Below are 20,358 nucleotides of genomic sequence, written 5' to 3'. Positions count from 1 at the left end.
TTCCAAAGTAGAAAAGGTGAAACAACGTGGGATAGGTCACATAAATTTTCAATTTTCTTTTTATGGACATTCGTTTCAATGCACTTTTGAGGAATTATTTGCACAACAAAAAAAAACAATATGGACCTTCAACACCTTCTCCTCTCTCGTTTCAAGAGATTATTGACACCGTCGAGTAGTTGTGTCGAGAGAATTTTCAATGACAACCCTTCTTCCGAGAGTGGTTGTATTTTCAGCAGACCATTGTTTACCATACAAGCCACGAATCTGAGAGTTGTCATGATGACGACAACCATGCATGATCCAACAGTGCATGAAGATGTCAAACAAGGTCTTCTCGATTTTGGAAGAGATGAGTCTCCAATGAAACAAAGTTTTGAGATTCCTTCCTCTCAATGGCTCACTGGTTCTTTCCCGAATATCAATGACAGGGACAACAACAAACCAGCACGTTAACGACATTGAATGCAAGTTCAGACATCTACCGAAAAAAAAATAAGAAGCAAATTCAATGTAACGTGTCTCCAACTCTCCACTCCTTATTGAGGACAATGGATTTTAATTGAACAAGTCCTGGAATCGAGCTCTATCAACCCCCGTATAGACTGCTCTTGGTATCATGACAAGACAACAGCTTTTAAGAGGTTTTGGAGTTTGTGGGTAATGATTGAGAGAAATTCTTTGGTGGCATCTGCTCGACAACTCCAAAAATGACTCGTTGTTTTGGTTTTTAATATTTATTTATTGAAACGTGTTGTTTGTGTAAGGATGGAGTTTCCAAATGCATGATTCCTCTTCATGCCTTTGTAATCAATGTACAAAGCTTATAAATTAATTATTTCTATTATTATTCTTCTTCTTTTCCTTCTCTGATAAGAGTATCAAAATTCTCACAAACAATTGGACAAAATCAATAAATAATTCCAAAGCATGATGAATGGCATCTGCATTCTTGGATCCTACAATGCTCACCTTTTCCACAATCATTTGAGTATCATAGAGCACATACAAGACAAACATGATCAATCCACCATACAGAGAAACGTCAAACGAAAATCTCGTGTAAAAGAGTGAATTAATGAAGAGCACCAAGGTTAGAGAGGAAATCACTCCACCCAAATATAAGAACTCTCTTCTTTCCGAGTACAAGGCAGCTGCAGAGAAGGAAACAAACACCACAGTAGTAGCCAACAAGGCAAGGAAAATGATGTTTGGATCAATGGAGAGAGCATAGTACACAATCGGAGCAAGAGAAGCACCTTCAAAAAAGCCTAACGTCAACAACAATCCCAACCGATAACGTTGTTCCAACAGAGGTACCTCTGGGTGTGCAGGACTCAAATATAATAACAAGGCAAACACAACAGTCAAGAGTGCGCACATGGTTACATTCAACTGATAGACGAACATGGAAAAGTAACAACCCAAAGCCGAGATTCCCATCAATACCGTTAACAATCCGTATACTTTGGACAAGTGCAATTGGACATCTTTACTCAGAGGACTGCTATCCAACAAGATGGAGAAAATATTGCGTGATGATTGTGATGATGATCGGAATGAGGATGCGTGATGATCAAATCGGTTCATTTTTTTAATTATAATTCATTATTCGATCTGATTTTTTGGTTGATCATTTAAAAATTCCGTAAAACACGTGTTTAAGGAAATTGAACCTCAATCCGTTGGAAAGTATATTGACCTGACTAACACGTGGCTACCATATTATTTTTGATGTTGGTTGTCAAAATCTTTTCACAATACACATACACAGAAACTGGATTGGTCGAATCAAGAAGCAATAATTTTTGATCTGATTGTGCTTTCTTTTTCGTTTCTTGATATTCCTCTTCGTGACGCATCATGACATATTCATGGAGTGAATTGTAGGAGTTTCCAATCTCATCGGCTTGATTCCATTTGATTTTGCAATGATTCAATAAACAATTATACAAATCAATTCCAATATAGCCCATATCAAGCATTGTATAAAGCCTTTCAAGGATGACCTCTCCATCAAATACAATTGGATCCAAATAGGTATTCACAAAGGTTAGATTTAACCTCAAAATTTCATTGCCGTATGAAAATAATTTTGACTGCAGAGCGACGCGAATTTGATCTTCAGTATTCAGTGATGATGATATTGCGTTCAAGCTAAGTTTTTTCAATCCAAGTGTTTCAATAATTGGCAACAGCAACATTTGAATACTGAAGGGGCTATGTTCTATTTGTAAAAGCTTGTAAATGATATTCTCATTATCAACAACTTCAAATGGATCAATTTCATAATTACGTATCAAGAACGATATGCAATGGTAATAGTGTGGAATGTCTCGAGTTACGAGTTCTGAATGAAATACTACTTTCATCTGCTCTTTTGTTGCTAAATGCTTGAAACGATTCAATAAATCTACAACACAATGATTCCATCGGCCCATACATATAAATAAGATTGGAAATCCATTGGTTTGTGTAATATTCAATAGAGTGACAAAATTGCTAATTTCTTTAGAAAATTCTTCAAAAGTGTTGATTCTTCTGTTTGCATATCTTTCATTGAGTACATGAAGAAACATACAAAATATACGATTTTTGACATCGTCATTCCAATGTTTCCATTTCAAATGTGCAGGAAAAATCACATCTACTAAATCTTTTAAAACTGCTACTTGAGAGCTATGGATCAGAAAATAAAATACTAATTCTTCAAAAGCGTCAGTTTCGAAAACATTTTTAGGCATTACTAAGTGATTTCCATCTTTGAGAAATATTTTAAGAGCTGAGAGAAGGGAGTCACGCTGTTTCAGCCTTGTTTCATACTTTTGTTGTATATCTTGTAGTGATTCGTTTTTATATTCCATGGCAAAGTCTCTGATCAAGGTGGTTACATGGGATAGCTTGAGTAAAGGTCTCCATATTTGTAGTATCTTCCAATCATCTGGGTAGTACATTGGTTTACATGTTACCAATTCAGCGAGCACAAAACTTTGGCGTAACTGTTCACATAAAATTCCATCAGGATCAAGCATAGATTGGAGAAGTGTATGTGTTGGAGGTGGTCCAATCCTCACGAGATAAAGTAGAATATCAGAATGAAACATCACTACGATTTGGAAAAGCACTGCTTTTTGTTTCGTCTTCATGGAAAACTTTTGAGCCAGTGTCTCACCTTCCAACATCCATTGGTAAACATTGTTGTGGGTGAACCCATGCTGAAGCAACGAGTACACTACCGAATCCACCTCCTTCTGTTTGTAATGTTTCAATAATTTCGTTTTTAATCGTTGAACTCCCATGAAATCAGTTGGATGGGTTGAAGAAGAAGAGGCTTTCCGATGATTCATTGATGATGATAACGGAGGTAATATTATAGAATTTGGAAAAGATGATGTATTTTCAGAATTCATCGTCTGCAATGGAAATTCATTCCGACAATAATCTAGAAGCAGATTGGACCATAACATCTCCTAGTGATCAATCACTTCATACCACTCACGACACACATGCATACAAGAATAAATTTCATTTCCGTACACTCGAAGAAATGAAAAAATGTGGAACAAGCAATCTACAGGCAATTCAGAGAGAAACATTTTTTTTAAGATAAAGGAACCATAAACACCCAATTGATACAGAAAAATTTGAACGAATAACTCAAAACTCTTGTTATCATTAATCATGAAACAAATATCATTAAAAAATAACAAAAATTCAGGAAATTATTGCATGACAATCATTTCACTCAACCTCAACATTTCACCTGTCCAGTTTTGGCGACTATTGAAAAATTGTTAAAGATTGACCAATACTGTTGCTGACAAATAGTTCTCCAGTACGTTCATTCAAACAAACACCATCATCCTCAACATCACCAATATTTCTTTGAGCTACAAGTTCTCCGTTTGGATACCAAACCTCCATTAACGTACAACCACTACGTTTGTGTTCATAAACCACTATTAAATTATTGGATGAAGGATCATTGAGAATGTCTTTCACATAGTGATTGGGTGTCTCTTAATTTTCATGATAATATGGCCATCTCTGGTTATAAGTTTATGGGTTCTTTTATATTCACAAGCCAATAGATTTCTATTTCCATCCAATACCAACTTCAATCCAGCACCATGTCCAAATAAAAAGGATCCAATTTTTTTCAATAATTGTCCATTATGTCCATTCAATACTAAAATGTAATCCTTTGCAGAAATGTAAATTACACCACTTCCATGATGGTCTATTTGATCATCATAAATATCAACAACTGAATGACCTAACACGACGTCTGGAGTGGTTTTAAATGACCAAACATGCTGTAATTCTTGTTTTTGACATGCCAGAATTTTGGGAACATTGTATCTATATTTATGAAATTGATTATTAAAAGGTATAAGTAGTGAATTGTCATTTTCACAAATCTTAAAGCGGTAGATAAATGTCTACATGTCAAACGAGTTATGATTTTTTTTTGTTGTAAATCAATAATTGCAATGAATCTAATTCCGTCCAACACAAACAATAATTGGTTGCGGATATCAATGCCAAGACAGCCCATTAGCTTGCTTGACGATATGGTATTTTTGGAGAGAAATTGATTCGCAATGGAACTCTTTTGGGAAGTGGGAAAATAATGCGTTTCATGAAAACTTGTTGTGACGATGATGTAGAGTGTTGAATGGTGATGATTGAAATATCACAAAACCATGTCTTATTCAATTGATCGTTATCAGTATCGTCGTTGTTCGTATGATCATCATAAATAGCAGTGAGTGATTGTTGATGACCAACCTGTTCAGATAGGGCGGATGTTCAATAACGTAATTCATTGAATTGGTTTTAGAAATTGAATTGTTTTTCAATTTCTTGTTGTTTTTATCTCCTTTGGGTTGATTGGGTTGTTGTTTTCGTTTATGTGATGGCATTTTTTTTGTGGGAATTTATAAATTCGTAATTAGAAAGAAACACATTGCTGTTTCACTTGTCTACAAAGTATTACCCTTGTAGACATGTCAATGGTCAAGAAAAAACAAGTGAATTTGCTTCACCATCTGTTTGTAATTGTATCTTCTTCAAGAGGCAACCAATTTTATCTAATGAACAACTCGGATTCGGAGCAAAAACAGAAGAAGAGAAATCCAAAGAAGAAATTCTTCGAACTACTTCTCTCACTCATAGCGAAATGCCTTGTCAACTATTATTTAAATAGATTTCAACAATAGAGAATTTATAAACGTGCAGTGGCTATTGCTTAAGAAATCGTAAAAGAAGACAGCAATTGGAAGTTGAAATTCAAGGGAAAGGAGGAAAAAAACACAAAAAAAAATGGCACGAACCAAACAACGCTCACGCCTTCCACGCAATCCGCGCATCCCCAAAGATCCACCGTCTCATCCCAAACGAGAATATGCCTTCAAGGAAGAACGAAATCGTCTTTTAAAACGAAAACTAAATCAAGTCCATTCCGATCATCATCATCCGAATGCATTAGCATTGACAAGTCTTTGCGATCTCGAAATTTTGACTCTTGATAACTCGGCCGAGACTCGAGTTATTATTTCTGAAAATCATAATGATGATATGATGATTGCAAGTAGTACCACATCAGTGAAAAGTAGAGAACTTTTTCAATGGTTACATTTGAAATTATCATCTCATAAATGTACTGCTGCATGTTTTAGACACATTCCAAAGATTGATTTTGAGAATATTATTGGAACAATATTGGAAAATCCGACTAAAGTTATTGAAACAGGTCGAACTGAGAAGAATATTTATAGTGTGTGTGATGAAGCGTGTGATGAAGAGGATCGACAAATGGCTTTTGATATTTTAAAGGAATTTGAACAAGATTGTGAACAGTTTGATTTGGTGGAACGATCACTGAAAAGTACGAGCAACAACCCTTATGGATTTGGAACGAGTTGTGAATATCACTTCTATGAATATCGCTATTGTGGAAAAGTGTGTTATTATTTGAGAGAAGAGCAGTTCGACATGTGTTTATTATTAATGAATAGAGATGAATTTTTGTATTTGGGTCAACAGGGAGCTCATGCTTTTTATGGATTACCACATTTTTCGTATGTGAATTCAGACGGAAGCTCACCCAATGTTTATGAAGAATGGAAAGATAATTTTTCATTTGATGACGAAAACCAAGTTCTGGAACTTGGCAAATTATTGTCGCAAGTGCATGAATTTTTGACAGGTGTCACGGCGAACGACTATCATTGAGATGTCACACACACAAATTTCTGATTTAAAAAAACACAAAATAATTTATTCTGGCAACAAGTCTTCTAATCCAACTTTTGTTTTTCTGATTCTTCCTTATTCTTCTTCTCAGTTTCATCTTGCAATCTCTTCTTTTCTAAAAATTCACGGAATTTCTCTTCCTTATCAGGGAATGGTGATGGTCCAACCAATTCTCTGAATTGTTCGATATTCATAGTTTCATGTTTCAACAAGTAGTGAGCGACAGTTTCCAAAAGCTCCTTCTTTTCTGTGAGAATTTCTTTTGTTCGTTTCAGAGCACCTTCAATAATTGTGGCAACTTCTTGATCAATGACCTCAGCAGTTTCTTCACTGTATGGTTTCTGGAAGGCCATGGATTGATCACCTGGAAGTGGATACGAGACTGGTCCAACAGCTTCACTCATACCAAAACTACTCACTGCTGCATAGGCCATTCTTGTAATTTTTTGCAAGTCATCTTGTGCTCCAGTCGATAAATGTTGAAAGATTAACATTTCTGCCACTCTTCCTCCCAAAGCTTGGGCCATATAATCCATCAAATGATCCTTCGTTCTAATGTAGTGCTCTTTTGGAACATATTGAGCATATCCTAGTGCTTTACCTCTTGGAATAATGGAAATTTTCAACAATGGATCTGAATGTTTACAGAACCATGAGACCAAAGCATGTCCAGCTTCATGATACGCAATGACTTTCTTTTCTTTTTGTGAAATTGGTGCAGTTCTCTTTTCAATTCCACCAATCACTCGATCGATGGCACGTTCCATGTCTTCCATTTCGACTTGTTTTTTACCTTCACGAGCAGCAAAGATTGCTCCTTCATTACACACGTTGGCAATATCGGCTCCTGTGAATCCAGGTGTCAATTCGGCCAAACGAGGAATGTTATCTTCCAAGCCAGGAGCTTTCTTGATATTTCTCAAGTGAACCTTAAAGATGGATTCTCTTCCTTTTTGATCAGGTTTGTCAATGGTGATTTGTCGATCAAATCTTCCAGGACGCAACAATGCTCGATCCAATCCTTCGACATCTACGTTGGTAGAGGCCAATACAATAACATTGTGATTCTCGTTGAAGCCGTCCATTTCGACCAACAATTGATTGAGAGTGTTTTCTCTTTCGTCATTGCCACCGCCGTACATGCTGTTTCCTCTTGGTCTACCAATGGCATCAATTTCGTCGATAAAGATGATGGCTTGACCAGTTTCTCTTGCCTTCTTGAACAAGTTACGGACTCTGGCAGGACCTACACCGACGAACATTTCAACAAAGTCTGAGCCTGACATGCTAAAGAATGGAACATCAGTTTCTCCAGCAACAGCTTTGGCTAAAAGGGTCTAATCAAATGGAAAGAGATTTGAATTTTGTTCAATGAGAATATTGACATAATCGTTCATGTGATGAAAAATGACAAAGAAATTAACCTAAACACCATGTAAAACTTGACACTTACTTTACCAGTACCTGGTGGTCCCTATTTGAATTTGATTCACATTCATTTGTGTAAGGTAAAAATTAAAATTTCAACAGTGAACGAAACATCAAAAGGAATTGTTAAAAAATCAAAATTGATTGCATTTCAGTCGGAAATAACATACCATAAGAATGGCGCCTCTTGGAATTTTGGCACCTAATTTCTTGTAATGCTCTGGCTTTTTAAGGAATGAGACAAATTCTTGAATTTCTGCCTTGGCTTCTTCCATACCGGCCACATCATTGAATGACACTTTCACCTTTTGTTTGACAGCTTCTGGCGTTTTGGTAATTCCTCCAAGGCCAGGCATTCCTCTAGCAGTTGCAGTGAATGACCACAACAAGATACCGGCCAAGAACAATGTGAAAGGACTTGGCAAAAGTGAATGCCAATCAAGAGAACCGGTATAAATGATTTTTGGACTCATAGATGGAGGAATTCCTTTTTCGATTTCTCCATCTTGAAGTCTTGTCTCAAATGCATCTACATTAATCATTTGGAAATAATAATTAAAATCGCTAGATGGGCCCCAAACTGATCCCTTGTGCTCTTTTCTCTCAGCAGGAGCGTGAATACCAGATGCGGCTGCAACATCGTCAGCTGATGTACCTCTACTCTCCTTTTTATCAACTCCCGAATAAACAAAACTTCCACTTGATAATGGGTCTTTAAGATAGACATAGACTTCATTGGTTCTCAAATCATATTCCAAGTGGTCCAAATTTGTGTTTCCGAGGTATCTATCCACAAAATCTTGGAAGGTGATTTCCTTGTTTAACTTTTGAGATTGTGATGGACCTGCAGGAGTTAAATAGAGGAGCAAGTAACCAGTCATGACAGCTAGGGCCAAAAGACGTAATTTTCTAGATTTTGATTCTTGCTTCTCGCCAGTGTCATCTTCGTCGTCATCCTTGTTGTTCTTTTCTTCCTTTTCTTCTTTTTCTTCATCTTCAACCTGTTGTTGTGAAATAGTGATATCACACAAATAATAAGCATCATTCCAATGATGATGTACCATCACATGATATTATTTAAACAATGATTGAAAATAGTGGATTCAAAGTAGAATACACGTCGAAAAAGACCATCGTCATTAAATTTTCATTACCCAAAAATTATGTACTTTCATCGTTATCGGAATAAGACACTAACCTTTTCCTTCTTCTTTTTCAACAGTCCGCTCGTTGTATGATATTGTGCTCTTTGTTGTGTTGCCAATTGATTTAAAAGCCTTATCGATGAAGATAACGATGAAGACAAATTATGAATCTCCGAATTCGGATCCATCACAAGGGCCGATGTCTTGTTACCATATTGGCGATGTTGATGTTTAAAACTTGTTCCATAATTTCGGATCACGTCATTGATAATTCCCGTACATTGTATCGTTCCCCTCCGACTACTCATGCCATTATTTGTCGTGTTGTTGAGTAATAGCAAATTCGAGGCTTGCTTGAGCAGGGTCGAAGCCTTCTGTGATTTGAGTTTTTGCATTTTTTTTAAAATAGAATTTCATGCGCCGCTTCAATAATGTCCTCTGCGTGTGTGGACTCAATCAAAATTGGATCACGATATTATTGAGGATAATTAACCTTTCAACAATTCCTTGATTATTAAGGATGCAAAGAAATTCACAAGACAGTCTTATTCAGATTTATTCAAATATTTCACACATGGATGGTTGAAAAAATACGAAAATTACTTCCAACAACATGAATTATTGCTCGAGTCAGTCACTGTGGTGTTTCCTCTTAAACCAGGACCAATCACAGTCGTCGAAGAATCTGTCTTCTTCTTAGTATTTGGATTATTATCAATATAATTTTGTGATTTTACAACGGCTTGAAGCATCTTGTCAAATGCCACATCGACACCATTCGAATTCTTTGCGCTTGTTTCAATATATTCCATGCCCATATTCTTGGCGAACTCTTCTGCGACTCGACGATCAATGACTCTCTTTGCTACTAAATCTGATTTGTTACCAACCAGAACCATTGGAGTATTTTCTGAACCGTATTTTGCAATTTGATCTAACCATTTAGCAACTTCACGAAATGATTTTTCATCAGTCAAGTCGAACACAATCATGATACCATTCGAAGATCTGTAATAACCAGAGACAATTTGTCCAAATCGTTCTTGTCCAGCTGTGTCCCATAATTGAATTTTTGCCACTCGATGATCTTGAAGTGTTTGTGTCTTGATTTTGAAATCCACTCCAATCGTTGAAAGATGAGATTCATAGAATTCATCATCGCTGTATCGTACCAATAAACATGATTTTCCAACTCCCGAATTTCCAACGATTAATATTTTGACCAAGATATCATATTCCCAAGGTCGATAATCAGAGTAGCTGGATCCAAAATTTGCTGTAAGGGATGACATGTTATTACAATAGTGTTCTTTTGTATTGAGAATTTTGTGGGTGTTAGTTGTTTGAATAGGAGGTGGTGTTTAATTGTTTTTTTCAATTTGAAATTTTTGAGAAAGATTTTCTGGGTTGCTCCAAGAACTTGAGCGGATGTTGCTGACGCGAAAGTGTTATTTTTATCGTTGATGACGTCGTGAAGGAGCCGTTGGTACGGACTGCACACCCTGTACTATGGTAGGACTTGGATTTGAAAAGTAATTGTTGAATCTTGGGTAGAAAAATTAAGATTTGAAATGTTCAACAAGGTAATTGCAGAAAAAAGTTGAAGGAAACATTGCACTCTGTCCTTATGTGCATTTGTTCTGATAAACTGTTATTTGATGCAACAATCTTCCACTATTAACGACATTGCACTCTGAGGTTAAACCATCTGTATGGAAGCTGCAAATGTTAATGAGAAAGATTGCTGAAATACGTGATTACTTGATTCGTGAGGATGCAGTAAATAAGGAATCTTACAAAAACAAGTATCCATAAATCTGAAAAATCAAATTGATTTTATCCTTCACAAATTACACTTGAATCACCTATGTAATTATGTTCACACTCGACCACTTGGAAATTGTCGGTACAAGACTTGACCGCCATCTTGTTCATATCACTCAGTTGCTCGGAAAAACCCTCAGATGTTCATTTCGTTAATCCTTCTTTGCTGATGAAATATTCAAAGTATCTCTTGAGAGCTGGTCGATATAGTCCATGGCAAATTTAGCACATCCATCATTGGCAAGTTGTTGTTGTAGATCTGTAACACAAGCCAACACTCCAAAAACATTGTCATTCTCCAAAGTTCTTCCTTTCTACTATTTTTCTCAACACACTCAGTGATGGATTTATGACAAGATAAAACCATTCCCTTAAAGAAATTTTCAAAACTGGTTGCACTACATCTGTCCATGGCAATAGCAACCTTGTATTCATCGTCTTTGGCTTGAATGGTGTTTGTTTGTGCTTTCAGACAAGCAATAAATTGGTCTTTCGACTCTTTTGAATAATTTTCAAAAAGATGAGTGGCCTCCGATGTGGAAGAAATGTCCTTAACTTGTCCTCCGTTGGCCATCTTCAATTCTCTCAATTTACTGGCAAATGATGGCATGAGTTTTTGAATTCCTCCCTCCGCCAGTGAGCCCAACAATCTGTGTTTCATTTGAACTCTTTGAACAAGAGTACTATCCGATGCAAAACAATCGCTCATATCAGCAAAGGTTTTTTGAGACCAATTTTCATCAAACAAAAAGCGAGGATTATAGGTCCAAGTTGAAACAAGATCTGGATCTTGTGGATTCCAATTTTGTTCTCTTGTTCTTTCGATAATATCCAATTTTGACAAACAAGAAGCCTTCCTGTTGTTATTGTTGCTGTTCACCTGTGTTGTTTGCAGATTACTTTCAAAGGTTGGCTCCTGTTCCCGAATTCCGGGCAAAGCCTCCATACAAGCAAAATAGAAAAATTCAGAAGCATCGGAACCCAATCTTCCTTCAAGCTGCATCTTCATGGCCTGACAAGTAGAAAGTAATTCAGTCGTACGGAAAAGCTCACGTGTTTCTTTGACTTCATTCGTGCTGCTTGTGGTCTCTTGAGGCTTTGCGCTCATTTTTTCTTAATTGTAAACTTTTTGATTGAATCCTCAAGGCTGGATTGGTTTGATAGAGGAGAACGATTGAATCAATTTGATCAAATTGATTCCTAATTATATTCTAATTATATTGGACAACACGCCCTAATTACATTTTGATAACATAGTTACATACATGTAAATTAATTCATCGTTGCCAACACATTCCGAGACCATGTTCGTAGAAGAAATATCATAATTCAAAATAATCAATCACCACATTCTCAACGTATTCCGAATAGACCCTTTCGAATCTTCTTCGAGAGGGACAGTTGCTGCGACGTCCAAGCAGAAAAATTCCAATAGAAGGAATTCTAGCAACAATAACGGCAGGAATTTTTTATGGGCGCGAAAATACTTTAAAAAAATACGTCGCAGCAACTGTCCCTCTCGTAAGCAGCGTCGGTCGGTCAAAATTCCTCATCATTGTTTTTTTTGAAAGCCGAAGAATACCAACAACAAACTACGGAGATTGATTTTTACTTCAATACAAATAGTAATACTGACTTGGTGAATTTTTCATCATCATCATCATCAACAACAACATTTCAAATATTGCGACGACGTGGTGGGATTGAATCTGCTGCAACCGAATTCATCATCATTAATATTCATTGATAGTACTTTAATCAAATATGGAAGCTATATTAAATTTCAATGAGCCTTTCAATGTTGGCCTGTTGGACATGGTTATTGATTGTCTCTACAGAGGTTCTCCTCAAGAGGTAAGTTTGAAAATTGTCGTGATGAGGAAAGTATTCAACAACAATCCGACATAACCAAATATTTTCTTACGAATCAAACAACATGATAGATCCAATCGGCACAAAGAGTTCTCACTCAGTTCCAAGAACATCCAAGTGCTTGGACCCGAGTCAAGCAAATCTTGGAAACATCAAATAATGAAAATTCAAAGTTTTTTGCGCTTCAAGTGCTGTTAAAAGTTGTTCAAACAAGATGGAAAATTCTTCCTCAAGATGAACGAGAAGGAGTGAAAAACTTTATTGTGATTACTGTGATTAATTGTTCAAAAGACGAGGCATACTTTAGAAGTCACAAACTTTTCATCAATAAGCTTAACGAAGTTCTCGTAGCAATTGTGAAACAAGAATGGCCTCAAAATTGGCGTAATTTTATTCCTGAAATTGTCAACTCGAGTCCTTCGAATGAAAATCTATGCGAAAATAATATGAACATTCTCAAGCTTTTGAGCGAGGAAGTGTTTGACTTTTCGGCAGGAAAAATGACTCTCAAAAAGATGACCCAACTCAGTGAAAGCTTCCGAAATGAATTTTCCTTAATCTATCAACTTTGTGAGGCCATTCTACAGGGCGCACAAAAACCTTCGCTACTTAGCGCTACTTTACAGACTTTATTGCGATTTTTGAACTGGATTCCTCGTCCTTACATTTTTGAAACGAATATGCTCGAAGTTCTCATTACCAAATTTTTACCAGTCCAACAGTTTAGAAATGACACACTGAGTTGCCTCACAGAGATTGTAAGCATGATAGATCCAAAATATGATGAAAAGTTTGAATTAATCTTTGTTTTTGTTATGAGGGTTATGCCAAATATCCTTCCACCTAGCACCAATTTACCTAGCGCGTACAAGAATGGTAGCGACTATGACCAAAAGTTCGTTCAAATTTTAGGGCTCTTTTTAACATCCTTCTTCACAAACCATTTGGCTGTAGTAGAAAAGGATCAACACACACAGCTTGTACTTGAGGGACATCAATATCTTGTTGAAATTTCCAAAGTTGATGAAACTGAAATTTTCAAGAATTGTCTCGATTATTGGATTTATTTCTCGAGAGACTTGTACTTTTCCGAGAAGAAGGCCAATCAAACTACACTCTATGAACCTCTGATGCTAAATAGACCTACTTCTGCAAGAAAAGCAATTTACTCACGAATTCTCTCACAAGTGAGGCTAGTAATGGTATCAAAGATGGCCAAACCAGAGGAGGTGATCATCGTTGAGGATGAGAATGGACAAATTGTGAAAGAGTACATGAAAGATGTTGACGCCATTCAACTTTACAAGAGTATGCGTGAAGCTTTAATTTATTTGACTCACTTGGATTACATAGATACTGAGAAAATCATGTTGGAGAAACTGCGTGCTCAACTCAACGGATATGAATGGTCTTGGCATAATTTGAACACGTTGTGTTGGGCTATCGGTTCAATCAGTGGTGCTATGGAGGAAAAAGATGAAAAGAGATTTGTTGTGACGGTAATCAAGGATTTGTTGAACATGTGTGAAATGAAAAAAGGCAAAGAAAACAAAGCTGTAGTTGCCTCCAATATCATGTATGTGGTGGGTCAATATCCAAGATTTTTGATTGCGCATTGGAAATTTTTACAAACCGTTGTGAACAAGTTATTTGAATTTATGCATGAAAAGTTCCCTGGAGTGCAAGAAATGGCCTGCGAAACCTTTGTGAAACTCGCTCAAAAATGTAAGAGAAAGTTTGTTCAACGTCATCAGGGAGAAGATATCATGTTCTTGGAGAGAATTCTCCGAAACTTGAAATCAAACATTTCAGATCTAGAACCTGCACACATTCATGTTTTCTATGAAGGTGTTGGTTACATGATTCAAGCAGCTTTACCAGCTGATCAAGAGCGACTTCTCCAAATGCTCATGTCCATGCCCAACACAAAATGGCAAGCCATCATGACTTTTGCAGCACAAAACGTTCAGTCTCTCACAGATACCACAGTTCTGAAAGAATTGACCAATATTTTGAAAACCAATGTTGCCACATGCAAATCAGTGGGTCATGCTTTCATCCATCAAATGAAGTTTATCTTTAGAGACATGCTGTCTGTGTACAAGGCATACAGCCAATTCATTTCTGATGAAATCCAAAAGATTGGTACGAGAGCAGCCTCCCACAGCAACGTCAGAGCAATGAGAGCCATTAAGAGAGAAACTTTAAAGCTCGTAGAAAGCTTTATTGCTAACACTGACGACACCCAAATGTTAGTCACTTCCTTCTTACCTCCACTTTTGGATGCCACTCTTGGTGACTACAAGGCAAGTGTGCCCGACGCAAAAGATCCTCAAGTATTGACACTCCTTTCTGTTGCCATGGACAAACTTCAAACAGCCATCGATCACTACCTTCCAACAATTTTAGAATATGTACTTGAATGTACACTTCCAATGATTACCACAAACTTTGAGGACTATCCTGAGCACAGAATGAATCTTTTCACCTTGTTAAAGTCAATCAACAAGAATTGCTTCCAATCATTCTTGCACATTCCTCCCAATGGATTCAAATTGATTGTAGACTCTATTCTATGGGCTCTCAAACACACTCACAGAAATATTTTCGAAACAGGACTTGGCATTTTACAAGACATGCTTTCAAACATTGAACACATCAATAATGATGGACTGAGGAATGAATTCTACAGCAAATTTTACATTCCCATCTTTGATGATGTTCTTTATATTTACACAGATACATTGCATCAGTCTGGTTTCAAGATGCAAACTACTATTATTCACCATTTACTTTATGTAATTGCCACCAACAAGATAACGGTACCACTTACTGAAAATCAACAGATGCCCAACGATGTATTCGTTAAGAAGCACATTCATGATGTTTTAATTGAAAGCTTCAAGAACCTCAATTCCCAATATTTACAGCAATTTATTATTACTCTCTTTGGATATATTCATCAAGAGAAAGAATTCACAAATTGCTTGCGTGACTTTTTAGTGACTCTTCGAGAATATCAAGGAGAGGACGCGGATACCAGCGATTTGTTCTTTGAAGAGAAGCAAAAGAAAGAATTGGAACAACGAGAAATTAGAGCAGCCGTTCCTGGTTTGGATTCAGTTGTGGTGAATGAATTTGCACCATCTCAAGACGACGATGTTGTGTAATACCAAACACCTGAATGATCGATTTATGATAGCTTGAATAAACAGTAAAGCATGATATTTTAAGGCATTGTTGATTTTTAAAGGCAATCCTCATCACTTCTGTGACCTCAACTTTCCATTATTATTGTGCGAATTGCTAATCGACCAGGCCAATGACATTGATTCACATGCTAAACTTCTTAACTTGGTAAAGAATTTTTGAGATGTTGATGTGACTGTTTTTTACTTTCCTCTAGATTATGGTAGTCTTAAATTATTCAATGCTTGTTGTCAAGCTCTGGCTTGATTTACAACTCCTTCAAATATTTGAAAACATCTTCAAACTTAATTCCAGGAGGAACTTCTTTCAATTTCATTAAATCTTCAAAAACCGGTTTTGCTCTTTCTTTTTGGTCGAGCAGAGCACATCCTCTAATAAGTGCATTGTAAATTAATTGAGAAGAAGTAATTCCTTGTTTTTCCATTTCTGCTTTGAGGGCAAATCCTCTATCTAAATTCTCTGGTTTTCTTGTACGAATACAACATTGAATCAGCATAAAGTAAACTTCACGGTTCCACTCTATTCCATCTTTTTTCATATCATCTGCAATTGAGAAGGCCTTTTCGAGGTATTCTGGTTTGTCCCAGCATAGATTATTGCAATGTTGTATGAATTGTCTATAGAAAGTGAAATTAAGTTGTTTGCCTTGGCTCTTCCAATAATCATAAACTTGCACACATTCTTCGTGGGCTGTTGTTATAATTATTTCCATTGAGGATTAAAGAAATTGACAATGATGCCAACCATGCATCATGGTAATGTTTTGTTAATAGTTTCAAATGTGAATGTTGTGAATTCGTGTTCGGACATGTGTGTTGTACATTCATGTTGTCGAGAATTTTGCCAGAAAGGTATCGGTCCGTAACGATGATACGTACGAACACACAGTATTCGTCCATGGCCCGAATCATTCATAAAAACGCAACAGGTAGTAATAATAATTCGAAAGTAATCATTGGCATCATTAAATTGAAGTGAATTCGTTTCATCAAGTGGTGTGTATTCATGTAGTCAAATCATGATATCATCAAAAGACCATTATCACAATTCTACTTACACAGACGTTTAAAACTTGATTCCTTTCCGTGTTTACTCTTTGGATTCTTTTGTCTTTGCTCTTCAGCATAAAATCGTAAATTATTCTCTGTTGTAGCTACGGCTCCAATATTCCAAACTCCCGAAGAAGAATGAGAATTAATACTTGTTGTTGTACCGAGAAGAATATTGTTATTGATGGAACAAACACATAAAACTCTTGAAAATGATGATGAAGAGACCTTCTTTGCTGTGGAAGCCTTCAAAGCAAACGAACGAAGCATTTTTCAAATCCAAATTTTTTAATTAAAAAAATTTCAAAGTTTTTTTAAACTGCATATTGTTTCTTCCTCATCCTCCGAATCAAGATAGACTTTGAATAATATTAGAGAAGAACATTATAAACAGAGAGAGAGCCTGAGATTATACTAACACTGATTGTCAGAGTAAATAAGAAAAAGAATTTGATTGGATTGTTTGAAGTAAAATGGTAGGTTTGAGTTGTTGATCTCATCCAACCAAGATAATGATGATGAATATTATTCGGAACTTAGAGATTTCATTTCTGTGGAGGTTTGGATGCTCCTGATTGGCTTTTGGCCAATGTGGCTATTCTGTCAAATATTGTACGTTTCAGAAATACTATGGTAGATTTTTCTAATTTCCAAATTGGGATTTTTATGATACACGAATTTTCACATTGTCTCTGGACATCTTTCTATTTTCCTGATCATTGAAATTCTTAAGTCTTCAGTTCAGTTAAAGTTTCTCTCAATTGCAATTATGAAGGAAATTTGTGAATCGGAAACATTTGACGTAGGTTGATGAAACAAATTTAAAGATGACATCATTTATTTGATAATCCAACATTTGTTGCTCCAATCGTGATGATCATTGATTCAATCTTTTGAAAACGGCTTGCATTCTACGACTTGGACATTATTCTCTAATGAAACAACTTTAAACAGTACGATAAGGCACTGAAAAGAACTGAAGGCGCATGTAAGGATATCAAAGAAGTTAAAAGCGCAATAGCATCCATATTATTTATAATTTCTAACGCTGCAAGGTTTGACGTTGAGGAGCAACAACTCTCCTTGGAATTACAACAAATAGGTTTACCGAAGGAAAGCAGCGAGTCTCTTTGTAGATCCTATAAATCGAGTAAGGACAAGCTCATTCAACATTTTAAGACTAAAACTTTGAGATGTAAGTTTAAGATGGAATGTCATTTATATTTATGCCTCTATATATGTCATGTCTACATTGAATGATCGTTTGGTTGAACTCATCATGTCCATTTGTACTCGACAAACATTTGTAATCCCTTATGCATAGTACCAAAAATCGATGAATTGAAATGGCGAGTAGATTTAGTCTTATCCTCATCGACCCTCAAGTCAATGAATGAACCTTCGGTACAACTGAACTTGAAAATTCTTCACTCTGAAGAACATGGCTCGGTTGTCACTCATGAACGATTTGAATTGTCGGCTGACAAGTTCAGAATTTTGTACAATGAATTGAAAGATGTAAGACAACTCATGGACGAGTACATGAAATAAACAATGTTGAAATGAACAATTCAATGTGAGCGTTCCGTATTGGAGGTCTACGTAGTGAATGTGAGGCATTACTCATCCTTAATGAAAAAGTATTCAGAAAGCCATGTACCAAGCATTGCTTTTTGGACTATGTTTGAACATAAAATTGCAACGCATGGATGACATAATCAGGAACGTACGCCAGTTTATTGTTTGGAAGAGTGGTAAATAAAGGAAGGAAGAAGGCAGATGCATTGGAGCAGTTCAAATCGTCTCCAAAATGATGTTTGTCACATAGGAACAGTATGATTCTTGTTATTATAATTTCAAAAACTCCAATTATTGTTTTTCTTGTTGAGATTCCGATGTAAGTTTAGCAGCCTCCTCATTCAAAATACTTTGGATGAGTAATTCATCATCATGAACACCTATCGTTTGAGAAGTAATATTCTTTGTTTCCAATTTTGCAGTGTTTTGTGGAGTCAAGTTAACATCCTCTCCTTTATACATAGAACCGTGAATAATTTGTTCATCATATGATTGTCTGAATTGATCCTTTTGTTTATAGAAGGACCAACGGAACACTTGTTGGTCCTTTCTAATTTGTTCATTGAGTTGTTGAAGGCAAGTTGGTGAGCCATCGAAGAGCATCATAATCCATCTTCCCTTGTAATGTTTCTCTCTGTGTCTGTACATGGGATAAGCAAGAGGTAAAATTCCCATATTGTCCAAACGACGAATAACTCCATTGTTTTCAAAAACCACTTGAGCATTTCGTTTCATCACTTGGGCCACTGTAGGTAAAGCAGCTTTAGCATTTACTAAATAAACAAGTTCATACAAGGGCATTCTCGGAGCCTATAAGAAGAAGAAGAATTTAATTGATGATGACGATGAAAATTGTCCAAAAAGCAGGAGAAGCCTTCTTCACTAACAATATTTTTTTCAATTTTTACATCAAAATTCATTCTCCATAACAACAATTAGCTTTGAAAGAGGAGGAGCAATATTGAAACCTCATCCAATCAGATCTGGTGCACAACGCGTATAATCACGAAATCTTCAGTGGGTAGGCAGGTTAAGTGTCATCATTGATGAGGTTTGGAGGTTGATTTGGAATCACATCGAATGTTTATTGTGGAACAAAGGCCCTCTCGAAAAGTAATGAATTTTGAAAAGTCAATTTATGGTAATTTTTTAATCAAAATTATTGAAAAACAATGAGTTCTTCTGAATAAGACGTTGTTCATGAATTAGTCACATTTGTTCAATGAATCATCTTACACAAGGACCTCAAATAGAGTGCCTTTTCAAAAACTTCCGACAATGCAATTACAAAAATTCAACAACAAAAAATGGAACACTCATACTCTTCAGCAACACCATCCACCATGATGCCATCCACCAAACCATTCCAAGCACAGACCTCTCAGAATCCATTTGTCATTGAAAATAAGAAACGGGAGGAAAAATATAAACCAATTGTCATGTATAAATGCGGAGCGTGTGGAATGGAGAGCAACAAATTCCTGGCTTGTGCCTCATGTCAAAGTAAATTAATGTACAAAAAACGAACACCAAGATTTATTCATCATGATACGAATTAATTTGAAAATAATAATTATTTAAATGAATGTTCCATGATGGCAGACGTCGAAATAATTGTAATAATAATGGGCCGTATACGTCTGCTTTGGATCGTCACTGCCATCGTGTTGACTGGTAGCATTAAAAATTCACAAGTCATGTGTGGAATCAACTTAATGACGCCAACATTTCAAACTATACTCAGTAACTCATACAATCACCATAATGAAGAGAATAGAAATTAATAAAGTAAAAATTGAGTGATTACCAGTCAATAACAGTGAGGGTGAATTCATGTGGATGTTGGATGATGATGATACAACACTTCTGGATGACTCCACAAGATATGGCCCCTGTAGAGTCATGTTCGTCTTGGAACGTATCCAACTTGAATGAAATGCCAAAGAAGTGTACACACCTCTATTGGAATAGATTCCACATCCTGCTGATCCAAA

The 20,358-nt window shown here is 36.3% G+C and overlaps 13 protein-coding genes across 13 annotated transcripts; 5 read left to right on the top strand and 8 right to left on the bottom strand.

Moving 5' to 3' along the window:
• Nucleotides 1-120: 120 nt before the first annotated feature.
• On the top strand, nucleotides 121-456 carry C9374_006488 (uncharacterized protein; the record flags this gene model as incomplete). Its single annotated transcript, XM_044696353.1, has 1 exon — nucleotides 121-456. One exon carries the CDS (start codon nucleotides 121-123, stop codon nucleotides 454-456), a length of 336 nt encoding a protein of 111 aa, XP_044547179.1.
• Nucleotides 457-831: 375 nt separating this feature from the next.
• C9374_006487 (uncharacterized protein) lies at nucleotides 832-1,590 on the bottom strand (the record flags this gene model as incomplete). The annotated part of the gene is made up of 1 exon (XM_044696352.1): nucleotides 832-1,590. The coding sequence occupies one exon, from the start codon at nucleotides 1,588-1,590 to the stop codon at nucleotides 832-834; it is 759 nt and encodes a 252-aa protein (XP_044547178.1).
• A 116-nt stretch (nucleotides 1,591-1,706) lies between these two features.
• On the bottom strand, nucleotides 1,707-3,347 carry C9374_006486 (uncharacterized protein; the record flags this gene model as incomplete). Its single annotated transcript, XM_044696351.1, has 1 exon — nucleotides 1,707-3,347. One exon carries the CDS (start codon nucleotides 3,345-3,347, stop codon nucleotides 1,707-1,709), a length of 1,641 nt encoding a protein of 546 aa, XP_044547177.1.
• Nucleotides 3,348-3,998: 651 nt separating this feature from the next.
• On the bottom strand, nucleotides 3,999-4,925 carry C9374_006485 (uncharacterized protein; the record flags this gene model as incomplete). The annotated part of the gene is made up of 2 exons (XM_044696350.1): nucleotides 3,999-4,362; nucleotides 4,792-4,925. The coding sequence occupies 2 exons, from the start codon at nucleotides 4,923-4,925 to the stop codon at nucleotides 3,999-4,001; spliced, it is 498 nt and encodes a 165-aa protein (XP_044547176.1).
• Nucleotides 4,926-5,325: 400 nt separating this feature from the next.
• C9374_006484 (uncharacterized protein) lies at nucleotides 5,326-6,237 on the top strand (the record flags this gene model as incomplete). Its single annotated transcript, XM_044696349.1, has 1 exon — nucleotides 5,326-6,237. One exon carries the CDS (start codon nucleotides 5,326-5,328, stop codon nucleotides 6,235-6,237), a length of 912 nt encoding a protein of 303 aa, XP_044547175.1.
• A 65-nt stretch (nucleotides 6,238-6,302) lies between these two features.
• On the bottom strand, nucleotides 6,303-9,226 carry C9374_006483 (uncharacterized protein; the record flags this gene model as incomplete). The annotated part of the gene is made up of 4 exons (XM_044696348.1): nucleotides 6,303-7,595; nucleotides 7,712-7,732; nucleotides 7,857-8,687; nucleotides 8,885-9,226. 4 exons carry the CDS (start codon nucleotides 9,224-9,226, stop codon nucleotides 6,303-6,305), a joined length of 2,487 nt encoding a protein of 828 aa, XP_044547174.1.
• A 204-nt stretch (nucleotides 9,227-9,430) lies between these two features.
• On the bottom strand, nucleotides 9,431-10,123 carry C9374_006482 (uncharacterized protein; the record flags this gene model as incomplete). The annotated part of the gene is made up of 1 exon (XM_044696347.1): nucleotides 9,431-10,123. One exon carries the CDS (start codon nucleotides 10,121-10,123, stop codon nucleotides 9,431-9,433), a length of 693 nt encoding a protein of 230 aa, XP_044547173.1.
• A 710-nt stretch (nucleotides 10,124-10,833) lies between these two features.
• C9374_006481 (uncharacterized protein) lies at nucleotides 10,834-11,763 on the bottom strand (the record flags this gene model as incomplete). The annotated part of the gene is made up of 1 exon (XM_044696346.1): nucleotides 10,834-11,763. One exon carries the CDS (start codon nucleotides 11,761-11,763, stop codon nucleotides 10,834-10,836), a length of 930 nt encoding a protein of 309 aa, XP_044547172.1.
• Nucleotides 11,764-12,419: 656 nt separating this feature from the next.
• C9374_006480 (uncharacterized protein) lies at nucleotides 12,420-15,697 on the top strand (the record flags this gene model as incomplete). The annotated part of the gene is made up of 2 exons (XM_044696345.1): nucleotides 12,420-12,509; nucleotides 12,599-15,697. 2 exons carry the CDS (start codon nucleotides 12,420-12,422, stop codon nucleotides 15,695-15,697), a joined length of 3,189 nt encoding a protein of 1,062 aa, XP_044547171.1.
• A 287-nt stretch (nucleotides 15,698-15,984) lies between these two features.
• Nucleotides 15,985-17,056, bottom strand: C9374_006479 (uncharacterized protein; the record flags this gene model as incomplete). The annotated part of the gene is made up of 2 exons (XM_044696343.1): nucleotides 15,985-16,427; nucleotides 16,795-17,056. 2 exons carry the CDS (start codon nucleotides 17,054-17,056, stop codon nucleotides 15,985-15,987), a joined length of 705 nt encoding a protein of 234 aa, XP_044547170.1.
• A 203-nt stretch (nucleotides 17,057-17,259) lies between these two features.
• Nucleotides 17,260-18,337, top strand: C9374_006478 (uncharacterized protein; the record flags this gene model as incomplete). The annotated part of the gene is made up of 5 exons (XM_044696342.1): nucleotides 17,260-17,262; nucleotides 17,327-17,398; nucleotides 17,520-17,588; nucleotides 17,741-17,981; nucleotides 18,111-18,337. The coding sequence occupies 5 exons, from the start codon at nucleotides 17,260-17,262 to the stop codon at nucleotides 18,335-18,337; spliced, it is 612 nt and encodes a 203-aa protein (XP_044547169.1).
• A 318-nt stretch (nucleotides 18,338-18,655) lies between these two features.
• On the bottom strand, nucleotides 18,656-19,165 carry C9374_006477 (uncharacterized protein; the record flags this gene model as incomplete). Its single annotated transcript, XM_044696341.1, has 1 exon — nucleotides 18,656-19,165. One exon carries the CDS (start codon nucleotides 19,163-19,165, stop codon nucleotides 18,656-18,658), a length of 510 nt encoding a protein of 169 aa, XP_044547168.1.
• Nucleotides 19,166-19,671: 506 nt separating this feature from the next.
• C9374_006476 (uncharacterized protein) lies at nucleotides 19,672-19,923 on the top strand (the record flags this gene model as incomplete). Its single annotated transcript, XM_044696340.1, has 1 exon — nucleotides 19,672-19,923. One exon carries the CDS (start codon nucleotides 19,672-19,674, stop codon nucleotides 19,921-19,923), a length of 252 nt encoding a protein of 83 aa, XP_044547167.1.
• Nucleotides 19,924-20,358: the final 435 nt, after the last annotated feature.

Source organism: Naegleria lovaniensis, assembly GCF_003324165.1.
Source record: "Naegleria lovaniensis strain ATCC 30569 chromosome Unknown tig027, whole genome shotgun sequence".
NCBI lineage: Eukaryota > Heterolobosea > Eutetramitea > Acrasida > Naegleriidae > Naegleria > Naegleria lovaniensis.
This window is presented reverse-complemented; position numbering and strand designations above follow the sequence as displayed.